Genomic DNA, 17,199 nt, shown 5'->3' with positions numbered 1-17,199 from the left:
CAGAAAATAATCACTGCAGGAGGACAATCTGAAGACAATCTGAGGACAATCTGAGGACAATCTGAGGACAGTCTGAGGACAATCTGAGGACAATCTGAGGACAATCTGAGGACAGTCTGAGGACAATCTGAGGACAATCTGAGGACAATCTGAGGACAGTCTGAGGACAATCTGAGGACAGTCTGAGGACAATCTGAGGACAATCTGAGGACAGTCTGAGGACAATCTGAGGACAGTCTGAGGACATTTTAACTGTACATTTTGAGTGCATTTTGGGGACATTTTTACTGCACATTTTAAAGACATTTTTTAAACAAACTGCAAACTCCCTCCACAATAAAAGCACATTCGCCTTTATTCTGAAGGGCATTTGACCGGAAGTGGTTCTGAACGGCTGTCCCACGTGCGCGGCGTGTCTCTTTAAGACAGGGGGCGTGTCCGGGCCCTGTTCATTTGCATATACAGTAGTTAAAAGGGGCGTGGGATGTTTTTTTTGGGTTTTGTGGAGACGCGCAGAGACGCACTCGGATCCTCAGACCTGGACACGCGGGTTTTCTCGTTTTTTAGTCATGTTTTGTCTCATGTTTGTGTCTTAAAACGCGTCGCTCGGTTCAGAAAAGCTGCAGGCGCCAGAGCTGCGCCGCTGCGGACATGGAGCTGCACATTTTGGACCACAGGCTGCGCGTCACCAGCCTCTCCAAGAGCGGAATAGTCAACTTTACGCATCCTTTGATTAAACTCATATTTCTGCGGAACAGGACGCGGTAAGACACGACTCCAGCGTTTCAGACGTGACAGAAGAAGAGTTGAGTCACGTAAGGCTGAAGGAGAAGCTCAGTGCACGCCTCCTTCAGTGTGTGTGTGTGTGTGTGTGTGTGTGTGTGTCTGTCTGTGTGTGTTTGTCTGCACATGCACAGTGACTCCTCCATGGCTCACTCTGCACAGAATCAAACATGCTCTAAATCAGCTGCTTTTTGTCCCTGCCTGTTTGAACATTTACATTTAAGGCTTTTTTTAAAAACATTTTGACCTTCACTAAATGTTTGAAGCACAGATTTCTCAGATTTCTCTCTTTGTGCATGTTCTTCTGAAGAATTAACACATTTAACACCATCACAAATCCGTCATGTCACGTTTATCCTGAAGTTAAACTCAGATTTCTGTTGGGTTGTCTAAATATTCTGAAGCCCAGTCGTGTTTTGAGCCTGTTACAGTTTAACATCCTCAGACTGACGTGTTCAAACTTTGATTTCTGTCATTCACATAAAACTACAGCAGTGTTTTGTGTTTTTACTCCGGTCCAAAGCTTTGAGCATTGAACTAAACTGTTATGAGTGGGTTTTTTTCTACTCAAATCTGCCTCTTCTGTCTCCAAATCACTCAGATAAATCTATAAATCAATAACAAAAGCAGTAAAATGTCTGTCTGTTGCTTTTTTCCAGTGATTCCACAGTGTTCAGGCAGGTGGCCACATCTCATCCCTGCATTAGCTTTTCTCCTAATCCCTGATATCCAGCCTTTGTTATGTAATTGTTTATTGCTTGGACCGACTCCCCCCTCATAGATGAGCCCCGGCTCTGGCCCCGGCTCTGGCCCCGGCTCTGGCCCCGGCTCTGGCCCCGGCTCTGGCCCCTCTTCTGGGATAACTGACTGTGGTTGAAGAGCAGCTGTTGTGTTCAGTGTATCACATCCGACTGTAACGAGCCGTTCGACCTCTGCGGCGGAATAATACGGCTGTTTGACACTAAAAAGACTCAGGGATTTAAACATTTACTATTTCACGACGACTGTGGGACGTGTTGAAGCGAGTGAAGAGTCTGAACCAGGGCTGGACCGTTTGGATTGAAAATAGTTTTAATTATAGGATCTGTTCAAAGTTTTACATCTTAAACACGAACAAACATAAAGATCACGTCGGATAAGAACGTGTTTGTGCAGATCTAAAGCACAAACTGAGCAGTTTTTATGCACAAAAAGATGCTGTTTGTGATTGAATTTTGTTGTTTGTGGAAGAAATGATGGTGACACTTTGTGATTTGCTGATGGTGTCGTTTCAAGGATCAAAATTAGAAAGTATCTCCGTGATTTGAACCAGAGACGGACGGCTTCACGGGGCCGATATTTGGTCTTTTTATCGTTATCAGCGTTAAATCTCCAGCACAAGTCGATGTTTTGGTGAATCTGCTGCATAAAAAACAAACAGCTGCACAAAACTCCGCTCTCTTATAGGTTTGTAGTAAATCACATTATTTGGAGAGAGTTTTTGTTCTTCAGTTGTGTTAAATGCAGCTGTGATTTCTGTTGCATTAACTCGGTTTTCAAGGCTTTTAGAAAAGTAAAGAAGCTCTTGATTAAAGACTAGGCCTGTAAACGAGAATATCAAACCATAAAGCAGAATTATCCCCTGAAAGGATTTTACATGTGCCATAGTGTAAAAAAATATGAGCTGCAATAAATAAATGACAGAATGTGACGAGTTTGTGTCTCTAAGTCAGAAGTTCATAAATCAAACTTCTACAGCTCAAATCTCATCATGATACAGAAAAATCAACAAAATGTTTCTACCGGCGCAAAGAAAACGTCCCTAAGATAAATATTGACCCCAAAAGTATCTGCACTTACAAGAGCAAAGGCAGAGTTCACACAATAAAACTGTAAAAGTGTTTAAAAGAACAAACTGATCAGACGCAGAAATCTGACGTCAGGATTATCACGATTCATGATTCTATCAGGAAGATGCTGTTTAAATGTTAGATATTATGAATAAGTTCAGTTTTTAAATAATAGTGTAACATTTTGTGCTTTTGTTGAGTGAAAATAATAATGATTTAGAAAAGACCATCAGGAAGTAGTTTTATTTCTGCACATTCTGGTCATGTCGATTTATCTTTGTTGGCGAGTCTCTCGATGATATAAAATATAAAACATCCCACAAACGATTAGTCGACCTTTTTTATAACAGTACAAGATTATTATTATCATCCCCATTAATAACTCGTCCTGTCTCCTCCTGCAGTCGTCCATATAACGTGTTAATATTATTATAATGACTGTCCTCCAGGCCGAATGTTCCACTGTTCGTTGGACTGTTCCACCGTTCGTTCGACTGTTCCACTGTTCGTTCCACTGTTCGTTCGACTCTTTACCTTCTCTCCTGTCGCTTTGTGCGTTAAATCAAACATGTCGACAGAATTATTACACAACAGGCTCTGACACATAACCTGAGCTCTTCTGAGTATCTGCAGACAGAGACTGGATTTGTCCATCACTTTGTAGAAGTTAAACCAGGTCAGGCCAAACTGATCTGTTCAATCAAGATTTCTTAAAGCAACAAAACCAGATTAGACTTTAGAACTGTTCAAGTTGTAGAAGAAATGCTTTGTGGAGGTCTACAGTTTGTCTCTTGTGCATTTTCACAGTTGTTTGGTCTGGGCCATGTCAGTAGTTGGAGTCTTATTGTTTGTCTGGGGTGGACAGGCGTCTTTATGCAGCGAAAGACCTCAGACTGGAGCTTCTGCTTTAGGACAAGTGGAGGTGGACGTCTTAGAGGTGGACGTCTTAGAGGTGGACGTCTTAGAGGTGGACGTCTTAGAGGTGGACATCTTAGAGGTGGACGTCTTAGAGGTGGACGTCTTAGAGGTGGACGTCTTAGAGGTGGACGTCTTAGAGGTGGACGTCTTAGAGGTGGACGTCTTAGAGGTGGACGTCTTAGAGGTGGACGTCTTTGAGGTGGACGTCTTTGAGGTGGACGTCTTTGAGGTGGACCTCTTGGAGGTGGACGTCTTTGAGGTGGACGTCTTTAAGGTGGACCTCTTGGAGGTGGACTTTTTAAAGGTGGACTAACGGGTCTTTGAGGGACAGAATTGTCGCTGATGGACAGATGTTCAAATACTTATTTGTGTCACTGTAAATACGACTGGACTGTGGATCTGTGTCAACACCAGGAACATCACTCTGCCACACTTTATTTTTATTTCACTATAAACACTACACAAAAACACTCATAGTTTTTATTGTTTTTGTCTCGTTCTTCAGTCTTGTATTTAAAAACACTTTCCTTGTGTAACTTTACACACATGTTGTGCGTTTAAATTCCGCTCTGGTCCTGCAGTGTGTGCTTAGCTGTGTCTCTTGTTTTTCTCTTCCTTTTTGTGTCGTGCTTGTTTTCTCTTCTCGTTCCATAGACCGAGGACAATGGGGAGAGACTGAACTGAACCAAATCCACTGCCCTGAAAACAAACTGCAGAAACAGTGTGGGGACTGAAGTCGTCCCCGTCCCAGGCCCCTGCTGTCAAAGAGTTTAGTCCCGTCTCAATTTAAAATAGAAACCAGATCCATCTCCTACGTGATGCAAATATATAATAAGACCAAGTGAAAGTGGATCGGCGCCTCACGGTGGGCGGGTCAGGGACTTGTAGACTGTCCAAGTTCCTTTAAATTGTGAATATGGCTGAATAATGTGGGGAAAATATTGAATTATGATTTTTCTGTTCCACCTTCAAGACTAAAAACACTTATCAAGAACAAACTGAGCGAGTTTGATTAGATTTACAATTTGCTTTAAAAATAGAACTAACTTCATATTTTAAAAACCCCAGAAAAAACTGAGCAAAAACTAAAATCCAAACAAACACGAGCAGATTTTTTAACGCAGAATAAACTGGATCTTTTTGTTTGTCAAAGAAATAATGGAACAAAAATTACAGCTTTATGGGATTTACAAATCTCCTCAAACTGCATTTTTATTTGGTTGTGATGAATCCTGCAGCAGTAATCATGATTATTCATTTATGGAATGTCATTGTAAGAACAAAATAATGATGATTGTGAGAATTTTATTTATTTATTTTATTTATTAGTTTATTTGGATAGGGACAATGCACATTAATCAACATTTCTGTAAATGCTCCAGTATTAGCCATACATCTAGTTTCCAACTGCAGTCCCTATGGCAAGATGTAAAATGCCACCACACATAAAATACAAGATTATAAAAAGTTAGTTTGGTAATTAGTAAAATGTTTTAAAGCTTAGAAGTTTAGAAGCAAAAGAGTCACTTCTTTCAGTTTATAGTAAAGCAAAATGATTTTTCTGCCCGTTGTGTCGCATTAACTTCATTTTGATTTCATAATTCTGGTCACAAACAGGAACAAAGATGTTTGACAAAGTGGAAAGTGAATTAAACATAGTCCCAGGTTCTATAAACTTAAAGCTCCTATATGACACAAAACTGACTCCTGTAGCTTTAATCCATGTTCTAACGCTGTTTCCTCGTCAAAAACAGACCTGGAGTTGTGTTTTGTTTCATCTCCAAAGCTCAAAATGCTCTGTTCCACCTTGTGATGTCATCAAGTGGTAGTTTTTAGGTTAACTCCTCCTCCTTTTACCTTTAGTTCAGTCGAGATAAGAGACAACTCCAGGACTGAAATGATCCAAATGATTCTATAAATGAAGGTGTGTGGAGTTTAAAAACACAGTGGAGCACTTCCTGTATCACCACATGATGACATCACAAGGTGGAACAGAGTGTTTTCAGTTATAAATCTGCAGTGTTTGTGTGTTAAACTTGTGTGAATGAAACAAAACACAACTCCAGGTCTGTGTGTGACGAGGAAACATCAGAACAGAACATGGTGTAATCTGGGCCTTTTAAATCTTTTAAGTTTCATTTTTTTCCCACAATACTCTGACATTGTTTGACCGTCGCACTAACGAGTCTCTGGCTCACATTCTCAGCGGGAGCGTTCCTCTTGTCTGCTCCAGTGATCTGTCAAATCTGTGTGCACCAGTTCACTCGGGGTCGTCCCCTCGTCCCTCTGATGGAGGACAAACATGTCAAAGAAAAACTCTGTCGTTCTTTTGTCCTGACAGTGAAGTTGTTTTGGGACACACAGTTTGTCCGTCCTCTGGAGACGCTGCTGTTTCCACGTGTGTTGAAAACATGTGTTTGTTGTGCGTTTGTTGTGTATTTGTTGTGTTCTTATCGTGTTTCCTCAGCTGTAGCATCTCACGTCCCCCACGCCCTGATGTCACAGCCCCTCGACGACCACATTCACACGACTAAAATACTGTTTTGGAGCAGTTTATGGTGGAATCTAATGAGTTTTAGGCTCTGCACAGTCCCTTTATATCACGGTTCATCTGTCACGATCTCACTGTTTTGCAACAGAACGTCCATTGTGTCGTGCGTCCTGATTGGCTGTTGGACTGTAGACCATTGTGTCGTGCGTCCTGATTGGCTGTTGGACTGTAGACCATTGTGTCGTGCGTCCTGATTGGCTGTTGGACTGTAGACCATTGTGTCGTGCGTCCTGATTGGCTGTTGGACTGTAGACCATCGTGTCGTGCGTCCTGATTGGCTGTTGGACTGTAGACCATTGTGTCGTGCCTCCTGATTGGCTGTTGGACTGTAGACCATTGTGTCGTGCCTCCTGATTGGCTGTTGGACTGTAGACCATTGTGTCGTGCCTCCTGATTGGCTGTTGGACTGTAGACCATTGTGTCGTGCGTCCTGATTGGCTGTTGGACTGTAGACCATTGTGTCGTGCCTCCTGATTGGCTGTTGGACTGTAGACCATTGTGTCGTGCCTCCTGATTGGCTGTTGGACTGTAGACCATTGTGTCGTGCGTCCTGATTGGCTGTTGGACTGTAGACCATTGTGTCGTGCCTCCTGATTGGCTGTTGGACTGTAGACCATTGTGTCGTGCGTCCTGATTGGCTGTTGGACTGTAGACCATTGTGTCCTGCGTCCTGATTGGCTGTTGGACTGTAGACCATTGTGTCGTGCGTCCTGATTGGCTGTTGGACTGTAGACCATTGTCCATCAGTCTCCTCCGTGCCGTGTCTCCTGTCCAGTACAGAATGTGTTCAGACAAATTTACATAAACGTTGGATCTCAGTGTGACTCTGAAGTGCTGTACGTTTGCAATTTGTTTTCTCCCCGACAAAACCCACAATGTCGATGAAACGTTCTGCACCGACAAAGACGCCTACGAAGGTTTGAACTTTGAGAGAGTTTAAACGAGAGAGAAATGTGAGAAAATGTTAACGCCTGTGTGAGAAAAGTGTATAAAGTGTGTGGTGAGGGGTTTGACAGACAAAAACAGAGAGAATAATGTAAAAAATAAAGCTCTGGCCTCGATGAGCTTCATTTGGAGCTGAACGCTGGGACGTCACACTCAGAGTTTATAGATTCCACATACTCTGTCCTGGTTTTATATTGTGCCTTTTTAGTTTCTCTTAAACCTCTAAACATCCAAATCTGCATCTTCTACCAAATCCAGTCATTATCTTGTCCATGAATGAATTAATTTTATATCGGTTGTTTACTGCTCAGATTCTTCTGGACTCTCTTATATCTGTCTGAAGGAGGAGTTAACTCGGGCTGGGGATCATTAAGAAGTTGCCGATGCGATACATACCTCGATATATCGATACGATGTGCACTGTCGATTCAATACGATTCAGTGAAAAATTAAGTCTTTTGGGACATTTAATGATCAGCTCCATTTTCACAAAAAATGAACATTAATGCAGCTTTTATGTTTAATCAAGATGAATAAACACAAAGTCCATTTTGTTTTGTGCTTTTTTACCAACGATAAAAACACATCAGACTGTTCCATGTGTCGGTTTTATTCAGTTTATACGAGCTCCACATTTACAGAGACATGTGCAGTTTAACCACACAACATCGACTAAAACAACATCGACTAAAACAACTGAGACTAAAAGTCTGAGTCAAACCAAAGTTAATATGAAATAAACCTTTTAATCAGAACAGTGAATTAAACGACAAATGTTCTGCATAAATGAGTCTCTTTACTCAAAACACACAAAAATATAACACTGACAGAATCATTTGGTAAAATATAATGATACAGTATCGATATCGTGAACTGCTGTATTGATAAAGTAAATGATTCGATATGTTTGCTCACCCTTAGAGCGCGACACTGAAGCTACACACATATTTACAGTTTGTGTTTTTGTAAAGTGTTTAAGTGACTTGTTTAATTTTATTCATAGACACAGACTTTGGGTCTGAGTTAAACTTTTGCCCGTGTCTAAGGTTCATCAAAGTCTGGAGTCAATGTTTAGCTCAGAGTCACATCGTTTCCTCTGTTTGGTCCTGGAGCCTCTGAAGTGTGAAAAATGGATATTTAGGAGTGTCCTGATCAAACATGCAGCAACAAATGTGACTTTAATAAAACTCGTCTTTATTAGTCGAGGTTTAAGTTTCAAACAAATGTGAAAGATTCTAAAATGACCTTACCTTTTTATTTTATTTTGTTTTTTTCATTGAATTTCTCTTACGGTGAGAGTGCGCAGACTTTTTTTAAATTATTATTATTTTTTAATGGTTGCGATGTTCAGAAAAAATACAAAACAAAAGGAGCACACAGGTTTATTTAAAACATTAATAATCTGGTGATAAACATTTATACTGACACCTGCTTCTGTTTGTTAAAGAGCATCAGTGACTCTGAAGTGTCCAGTTTTACACGTCCTTTAAAACGACATTTTAACAACCAGCCTCAGTTTAAACGTTTAAGTCTCGTCCAGTTCGTCTGTGTCCAGTGACGTGTTTCTGTATAAAAGACTCTGAACCTGACCACGTGGGACTGTTCTGGTTTATTTTGTCTTTTTTCCACCTGCTCATGTTTCTCCATCTTTTTTTTTCAGGTGCAAATTTCTGAGCCTGACGGAAACTCCAGAAAACTACACAGTCGTCCTCGATGAAGAAGGTTTCAAAGGTAAAAGTCCATCAGCCGAGCACAACATCCAGTCTGTGTGTGAATCTGTTTATTTTATCATTTTAATGTGTTTATTCTGATCAGAAACACCGCGGGTCGTTTGGAGGTTTAGAGTTGTCAAAAAATCAGTGCCCAGATACAAAAACTGGTGTCAAAATGAGAAGTGTCTGTGCAGAAAAACATTCAAAACTGGGACAAAAGTTGGACCTTTCTGGAATAGTTTAGAGAGTTATACACTTGGGTTTAAGGGGTATTTATTATTTATGGGTTTGCACTTTATGGGATGCTCCAAACGCAATTTCGTTGTTCTTCTGTGACAATGACTACAAATAAATTGATATAGCGTTTACATTAAAGATTAGTCAACCAAAAAATACATGCACAAAAGTTAAAATCCTAACACTCGAGATGTGGAGACTTAAAGTTCAGTTTATGAAGCTGGAACAATATATTTTGGGCCTCAGTTTTTACCGTGGGGACTTTTCCTTTGCAGAAGTGCAGATATTTGGGGTATTTTTGTTGTAATATGAGATTTGGCCTCTAGAGGGTTGAGTGCGTCACTTTTATTTCTTATTAGAGAAGCTTTTTGCCGTTTTTAAGAATTGCAGCTCGTGGCTTTTAATGAAACAGTTTAAAATGGTTTACTGGGGTCATGTTGCTTTATTTTAATTCAAAGTTTTATCATTATTTCTGTGTGGAGACGTATCGTGGTTCAGAATGCTCGTGTCAGCTCTAGTGACACATTAACGCGACTCCTGATCGTCTCTTTAGCTCAATAAACTCTGTTTTCTCCTGTACTTTTCCTCAGAGCTGCAGCCGTCTGAACACTTGCAGGTTGAAGGCTCGATCTGGCTGCCTCTCAATGTGGTCTCCAGCGGCAACGCTTCCAGCAGCTCTCAAGCCGTGGGCGTCACCAAAATAGCCAAATCCGTCATCGCTCCGCTCGCCGAGCAGCACGTCTCTGTGTTCATGCTGTCCACCTACCAGACCGACTTCATCCTGGTGAGATCGAGTCAGAGCGTCTAACGAAACGCAAACATGACACTGAACATCTGCACAACTATTTTTAAACTTGTGTCTGTAATAGAGTCGTGTTTTTACAGTCTGTCAGTTTAGGTTTAAGAGCTGCACAATAATAAATCGACTGCAAAATGACACGTTAAAGTGCATCAGTGTCGCCTTGTCAGCCTGGAAATGCCAAACTGAAATCCTCTGTGGAAAAACGGCACTGAAAAATAAAAAAAATCTATCTTTTTAAATGGTCAAAAATCCTTAAAATGATAGCAGCTCCCACATCCTCACCTCAAACCAGCCTCAGACAGTTTTATTTCACTGGTGCACGGTAAATGGAAGAGCTTTTTAATCATTTACAACATTAAACTTCCTCTAAAATTAAAAGAGTTTAGCTGATTCTGCAGAAATCGGTTTGATTTTTAAGCAGCCATGTTTGTTTTTATCCAAACAAAGTCTGTGTTTCTCTGCTTTTCAATCAAAAACCTCCAGAAATGTGGGGCCTTGACTATGTGTCATTTATTACAAAAGTGTATCTAATATCCTTTGTTTACCTTTTTTAAACAGACTTTTCAGTATTACCTTCTTCTCCACAATCTTCTGCCTCTTAGATAAAAAACAAACACAGTCCACATCAAGTTAAAACACAGCGCAGCTTCTATCGTCTTTGTCGGATCGTACTGTTGAACTCTGTGACATAAACTTTTAAACACTTTGACCTTGTAGCTCTGATGTAGATGTTTTTAAGGCTTTATTATTCCAGCCTGTTTGAACAAAGCTCTCGTGGTTTGTTCTGTGAAGGTGAGAGAACAGGATCTGTCTGTGGTGATCTGCACTCTGGAGGAGGAGTTTAACATCTACAGAGAAGTGTCTGGGGAGTCTCTGCCTGTGCAAAGTCAGGACGTTTCCAACGGCCTTCACAAGAACGGAAAAGAAGGTACCACCAGCTCACTGACTACTGTGACGGAGGGTCTGTTGGGAGAGTTGGGCACCACCTTCAGGTTGTGTTTTCATTCATTTTACAAATAGTGCAGTCCTGTCCTCCAGAGTCCTCCATCCAGAGAAATGAACTGAAACAAGACACTTATTTGTCACATTTTTATACTATGGTTTATCTCTGGGGTCTAAAAATAACCTGCACAGTAGAAAGGAGTGAGTTTGCTGCAGTTTTTGGAGTCACTGCTCACTCTGCCTGGATGTTGATCTTCTCTATACACGTAGTTGTTTTTGAAAGAAAATCTATTAAAAATGAAAGGGTATAAGTTAGCAAAAATGATAAATGCGTCTCTGTGCAGCCGATCCCCCTCTCAAAGTTCCAAAACCTAACCCGCTCTTATTTTGTCTGTTATTTAGTGTTGAATAAACTTCAGATTGTCCTGGTCCAAACACAAAGCTCTTTGAAAAGTCACATTAGTCGTTTGGACGACACAAACACAATAGAGTTCACAAAAGCTTTTAACTGGAGGAAGCTGCTGTTTGGTGAAGCTCGTTCTCTTTGATTTGACAGAACTCGAGCTGTGTCCGTTTATACAACTACAACAATGCACCGCGACACTCCGAGACGTCTGGACATAAAGAACCTTTGACTTTCTCACTATGGAAATTGCAGGAAGTTGTTTTGCGTCAGCAGCTTAAAGATGTGTGCCTGTTGTACGTTTAACTTTGGTCCCTGTGTGTCCTGGAAAAACGGGAAAACTATTGTCCTGTTTTCCAGATGTAGAAAACACATTGAAAATAAGAAAAAGGCCAAATATCTCCACACGTTCATTTGATCCAATGATACAGGAAATGTAATTGACTTTCACTGTCTCCTCAGAGCGAAAATCCAGCACGATGCAGGAAATTACACACATTTGTACATTTGAGGTGGAGCCCAAACCCTCCGCATGTTTCTGTCGTTCCTCTGTGGGACCACAGTGTCACATAAACGTCCTTCTCTGTGGCAGAAGTGCAGCACTAAACGACGGATCCATTTCTTTATTTGATCCCGAGGGGAAATTGTGGTGCAGCTTAAAATCGGTCACATAAGAACATCACACACACAAACATCAGTACACACAATACAACAGTGTGCACTTAAACAGGAACATGAAAGTTAAAGGGATTTTCACTGCTGCACTTTGCCTTTAAGAGTGAAGGAGGCTGATGGCTCATGGCCTTAGGGAGAAGAGTTTTTCCTCTGGTTTGACTCGACCAGACTCAAAGTTCCATTTGGAAGCAGAGAGTCGTGAAACTTTGTTATTGTAGATTTATGTTTGGATTCACACGAGTCCTGCCTCTGATTTAATTCAGCATAAGTTTATCATTTTAATTCTACATAACAGTATATAGTTTGTTTTCGTTGGTGTATAAATAATTTGCTGTAATTGTGGACTTTTGTTATGGCCTTATGCTGAGACCACAACTTTACACACACACACACACACACACACACAACAATATCCTGGAAAAGTCTTGGAAAATGATTTCACGTAAACTGTGGAATCCCTGATTAAGCAGAAAAATACAGGACAGCCTTTTATATAATGCATTTTGTTTTCTAACATTTACACGGGCAGTAAAATCAGATCAAGAATAATCAGTGTCATGTCACACAAAAGAAAAACGATCATCCAAACCTCTGGGAGTCATGGACTTTTAGAATTCTGTTACACTTAAGACGAGGAACAATCAATCTCAAATACTTAAACTAACTTTACTTAATGTACAAATGTGTCTTTGCCCTTTAGTTTACTCCTTTTTTTTATACTTTTGTCGAAACCTGCACAGGTGTGAATAATCCATAATAAATCATGACTCATCAGACGTAACTGTTTACGTGACTGAAAATCTGATGATTATCTTTTGTAAAGGGTCGGTGCACGTCAGGCTCCGACGCACAGATGCACTTTAGATAAACTCTTATGTCACACTGAACCTGCACTTTCACTATTTCATGCGTTGCTAATTATGACGTGGTTTGTTTGGAAAGTCTTTTGTGGTAAATATTCATCATAGTTTTACATTAAGTGTCAGTTTGTGTAGGAAGGTCGTGACAAAACTCTACCTGTGTCATTTACAGTTTGAATGGAATGTTCAGTGTTAACAATTTACACACGAGGAAGACATTTTTATCACAGTTTAAACCTTCATCTAACAAAATAAACGTGTTACCATTTAAGAATTTACTAAATATGAAATAAAAGAGGAGTCTAACCTGTCACATGCACTTTAAACTTCGATTTAGACAAACTTCAGCGATTCACAAGGGAAATGACCTGGTGTAATGTGTGAGCTGCTGTGGCCAACGTCCCAGTGAAAGGAAACACCACAGGGCCACCGTCACCTGTAACCGACGCCCAAACAAGAGCAAAACAACAACAGTCTCCAAAACAGACCACGTACAAACACAGTTACATCAACAACAACACAACAAGTGTCCACTCGGGTAAACACAAACATCATTTGACTGTGACTCTTTGTGTTCAGCGCTGCAGCCCACGCTCCATCCTGTGCTCATTCCTCAAAACCAGTTCTGCGTCATGTCTCTGGATCCTGAAACTCTGCCGTCCATCGCCACGACACTTATCGACGTCCTGTTCTACTCCAGCAGGTGAGCGCGGCTGCAGTACCTCATCACGACACAAGGTGGCAGCACACACACTGTCCACACAGCCCTGCATCTGCTCAGTGTTAATCATTTTATATTAATCATTTTCTGTGTGTTTTTAGTCCTAAAGACGACGCTCAGGCCAACCAGGACCTGGAGTATATAAAGTTCTTCTCATTTTCTCTCATCGATGGATATATTTCTCTGGTGATGGACACAGAGGCTCAGAGACAGTGTGTAACCTCATAATCCAAAATAATCAAACTTCCTTATAAAAGTGTGATTATATTAATACTGATGTTATTTGTTGCACATATCTGTAGGTTTCCTGCAGATCTGCTCTTCACCAGTTCGTCGGGAGAGTTGTGGAGGATGGTGCGCATCGGGGGGCAGCCACTTGGATTTGGTGAGATTCATGCAAATATGTAGATTTTTGTTTGATAATTTGCCTTTTTTTTTGTTTAAATGCTGATCTGAACTCAATGCTTCTTGTAAAATTGTCAACGCTCAGATAAATCAATAAATCCCTTTTTTTTAATAATCTAAAGTCCAGTAATGACACAGTCCACTGTAGATCTGTTCTTTTGTACTTTTCCATAATGTTTTTCCATGAGTCGTCCTGATATATTTCCTGATATATTTCCTGATATATTTCCTGATATATTTCCTGATATGTTTCAGATGAATGTGGAATAGTGGCGCAGATTTCTCATCCTCTGGCTGACAGTGACATCTCTGCGTATTACATCAGCACATTCAGTTTTGACCATGCCCTGGTGAGTGACGTCCACAGCCTTAAAAATGTGATTATGAAATAATGATGACGTAATCGGGAGAACGCAGACGATTATCTGTGAAACACAGGAATGTTACGTTTAACACGTTACAAATAAAATATGTGCCAGAACCACAGTCAAAGACGAGCGGTGACATCAGTCCGAGCGTCTGGTCCTGCGGCGACGCGTTACTCATTTAAACTAAATCTGTAGGAATGAAACGAACGTAACGATGACGTGACCGGGCCCATCAGTGAGCGCTCTGAGCCGCGAGCGCTCTGAGCCGTGAGCGCTCTGAGCCGCGAGCGCTCTGAGCCGCGAGCGCTCTGAGCCGCGAGCGCTCTGAGCCGCGAGCGCCACTCACAGGCTCAGGAACTATTTTAGGAACAACTATAGGAACAACTTTAAGGACCACCTTTGGACAGAGGGCAGACTTTTGACTGAAGACTACACTTGTTAGACTGAACCTGTGTGTGTGTGTCCGTACAGTGGTTGTGTTTGTGTAGTGGTTGTGTTTGTGTAGTGGTTGTGTGTGTCCGTGTAGTGGTTGTGTTTGTGTAGTGGTTGTGTTTGTGTAGTGGTTGTGTTTGTGTGTGGTTGTGTTTGTGTAGTGGTTGTGTTTGTGTAGTGGTTGTGTGTGTCCGTACAGTGGTTGTGTAATGGTTGTGGTTGTGTTTGCTCTCGTGTTATTGTTTCTCTGCTGCAGGTTTGAAATTATTGCATCTGATTATTGTATCTTCATTTTTCCCTGTTAAACTAAAAGTGACTGAATCATTGACTTTCGATCCACTTCCTTTGTCTTAAAAATAGACGTTTGTCTTGACTCATGTTTCGTTGTGAAAGATGAAATCGTCACTTTTCCCACAGTTCATGGTTCAGACATCGTACACGTCACAGTTTAGAAGCGGCGTCTGGATTGAATGAATGTTACAGTAAATTAAATGAGAAAAGAGAATGTTTGTAAAAATGTCAGAAAAACAAAGTTAAACCTTTGTACATGTTTCTGTGCAGGTCCCAGAGGAGGATATCTTCAGTGTTACAGATGTGCTCCATCATCAGCGAAAAGAACCGTCTTCCAATTGATGTCGTTTGTTCTGACCTGAGCGTCTCTGCATTCGCTCTGGACACTTGAGTGGACAAATCTAACTGTGCCTATTAGACGCACTGGCTCTGTGCTGCTGTAGTAACAAGTCTCCATGAATGAAGACCAGGATCTTCCATGTGTTTGACTGTGGGGTCTCCGTTCCAGTTTAAGGGGGATGTTTTTAAACTCTGTGCCTCTGAATGCACAATATCTCATGATCAGACGTGCACAAAAAGCAGATCTGCCCAGAAATGATTGGATTTTTTAGTTTTAGTAGCTGGTGTTTTCATTTCATCAGAGCTAACGTGTGTGTATCTTTTGAAGTCATGTGTATGTCTTGTATTGTGTTTTGTTTTTCTTAAAAGCACTGACTGAACAGTAGATGTTCTAAAAGCTTCTTAAACGTCTTAAATCGGGTTTGTGTTCATTTGGGCTGTGCTTTTTATTTTGAAAGGTCATGGATTTCTCAATGGTAGCTTTCTCAAAGGTCAACACTGTGTTAGTAGTTTTTGTATTTGCACAAAAACAATTTGAATATTTCAGAGTTACATTTTTTTATTTGGTACACGTCTTTTTTACGGTTTAAGGAAGTTGATGTGTTTGTAATTTTGGGTCCCGTCAATAAACACATTTACAAAATGATGTAACTAACTCCCACTCTTTTGTTCCATTCAACTTTCTAGAAAACATATCTAAAAAAACTGAGACTTGATGATTAACACTGACGCAGATTCAGCAGTTTATTTTTATATTTTAGTATATTAATTAGTATAGTATATATTTTAGTTTCTTTGTTTTTGTCAGCGTTATCCTAAAGTCTGAGTTCTTTCCATTTATCACATGTGTGTTAATCATTCGGCTTACCTTTAGGGAGGCGGCGGTAAACACATTTTTTTTTAAAGTCCCACACTAAAATGAGCATTTCTTTACAGTGACGTAGTGATGTGGCGGTCATCATGCATGTTCTGCTCGTCACAGTGGGCGGAAGAATCAACAGTATAAATAAGAGTAGAGTTTTACTCTTTTTACTGTCAGTATGGATCATCAGAAGAGACCGCTCACATTCACAGGTAAAACCTCTGGAGAATTATTGTAGCTGAGGATTCTCAAAGCTCCAGACATTTACACATTATCTCAAAATATAGAGATGCACCGATCAACGCTGTATCGGATATCGGCTTCAGACACTGGTTATATCGGCCGTTCTCCTGGCTGGACATGTAAAGTGATGAAGACTTTATTTACTGGGCTGTACTTGGCCCAGAAAGAGTCAGAATATTTGAACTTTTATTACACAGAGTCTGTAGTTTCTTAAATAACAGCTACATAACACCTCTGGATCAGTTTTGTCTTATTTTATTTTTGTTTAAAGTAAATGAATGTCTCTGGTATCGGTTCATCTTGGGTATCGACAGATACTTAAAGCCATAGTGTGGAAAAAGCTGGATCAGTGTGTCTCAGTATAATTACATTTCTATATGATTTTTCCTGTGCTGTTTGAAGTGTTTTCAGGGCTGATGTTGATGCTTGTGGAGATCCAGGGGACTCCAGTGTTTTCTGCAGCAGCGTCACTCGTGCCGTCCTCTGAACAGATGAACGTGACCATTAAAGTTTTGCGTCTTTTGAAACATGAAACTGACACATTATTTGAAGAATATGTAAGTGCCCTATTTTTATTACTCTTCTTATAAATATCTAGAAGTGATGTGCCGTCTTGAGCACCTTGTACGTTTGTGTTGGTGCGTCTGAGTTTAGAGGTGGACACAGAGCTGCTTATGGTGCAGAATTACAGCCATATCACTGTCAGTCTGCCCCAGGGCAGCTGCTGCTCCAGTCTGGTCAATAACACGACTGTAACTGATGATGTTTATATCTGACATATCCAAACCATGGCCCGAGGCCCAAATCTGGCCCTAAGCCAGTTTTTTATGTATTTCCCTGTTGTCACATGATCATAACCTGCCTCAGCCTAAACGTCAGAA

The 17,199-nt window shown here is 40.7% G+C and overlaps 1 protein-coding gene across 1 annotated transcript; it reads left to right on the top strand.

Annotated features, from left to right (window-relative positions):
* The first annotated feature begins 495 nt into the window (after positions 1-495).
* Positions 496-15,852, top strand: castor1 (cytosolic arginine sensor for mTORC1 subunit 1). The gene is made up of 9 exons (XM_033972754.2): positions 496-764; positions 8,687-8,757; positions 9,566-9,759; positions 10,570-10,705; positions 13,237-13,360; positions 13,480-13,590; positions 13,681-13,763; positions 14,039-14,133; positions 15,145-15,852. The coding sequence occupies exons 1-9, from the start codon at positions 652-654 to the stop codon at positions 15,214-15,216; spliced, it is 999 nt and encodes a 332-aa protein (XP_033828645.1). The 5' UTR covers positions 496-651; the 3' UTR covers positions 15,217-15,852.
* The last annotated feature ends 1,347 nt before the right edge of the window (positions 15,853-17,199 follow it).

Source organism: Periophthalmus magnuspinnatus, chromosome 9, assembly GCF_009829125.3.
Source record: "Periophthalmus magnuspinnatus isolate fPerMag1 chromosome 9, fPerMag1.2.pri, whole genome shotgun sequence".
Lineage (NCBI taxonomy): Eukaryota > Metazoa > Chordata > Actinopteri > Gobiiformes > Gobiidae > Periophthalmus > Periophthalmus magnuspinnatus.
This window is presented reverse-complemented; position numbering and strand designations above follow the sequence as displayed.

Bases quoted from the DNA above. Each gene is read 5' to 3' on its own strand.
- castor1 (XM_033972754.2), top strand. From the start codon at position 652: ATGGAGCTGCACATTTTGGACCACAGGCTGCGCGTCACCAGCCTCTCC. The intron at 8,758-9,565 runs GTAAAAGTCCAT...ACTTTTCCTCAG, and splicing joins CGATGAAGAAGGTTTCAAAG to AGCTGCAGCCGTCTGAACAC. The intron at 13,764-14,038 runs GTGAGATTCATG...GATATGTTTCAG, and splicing joins GGGGCAGCCACTTGGATTTG to ATGAATGTGGAATAGTGGCG.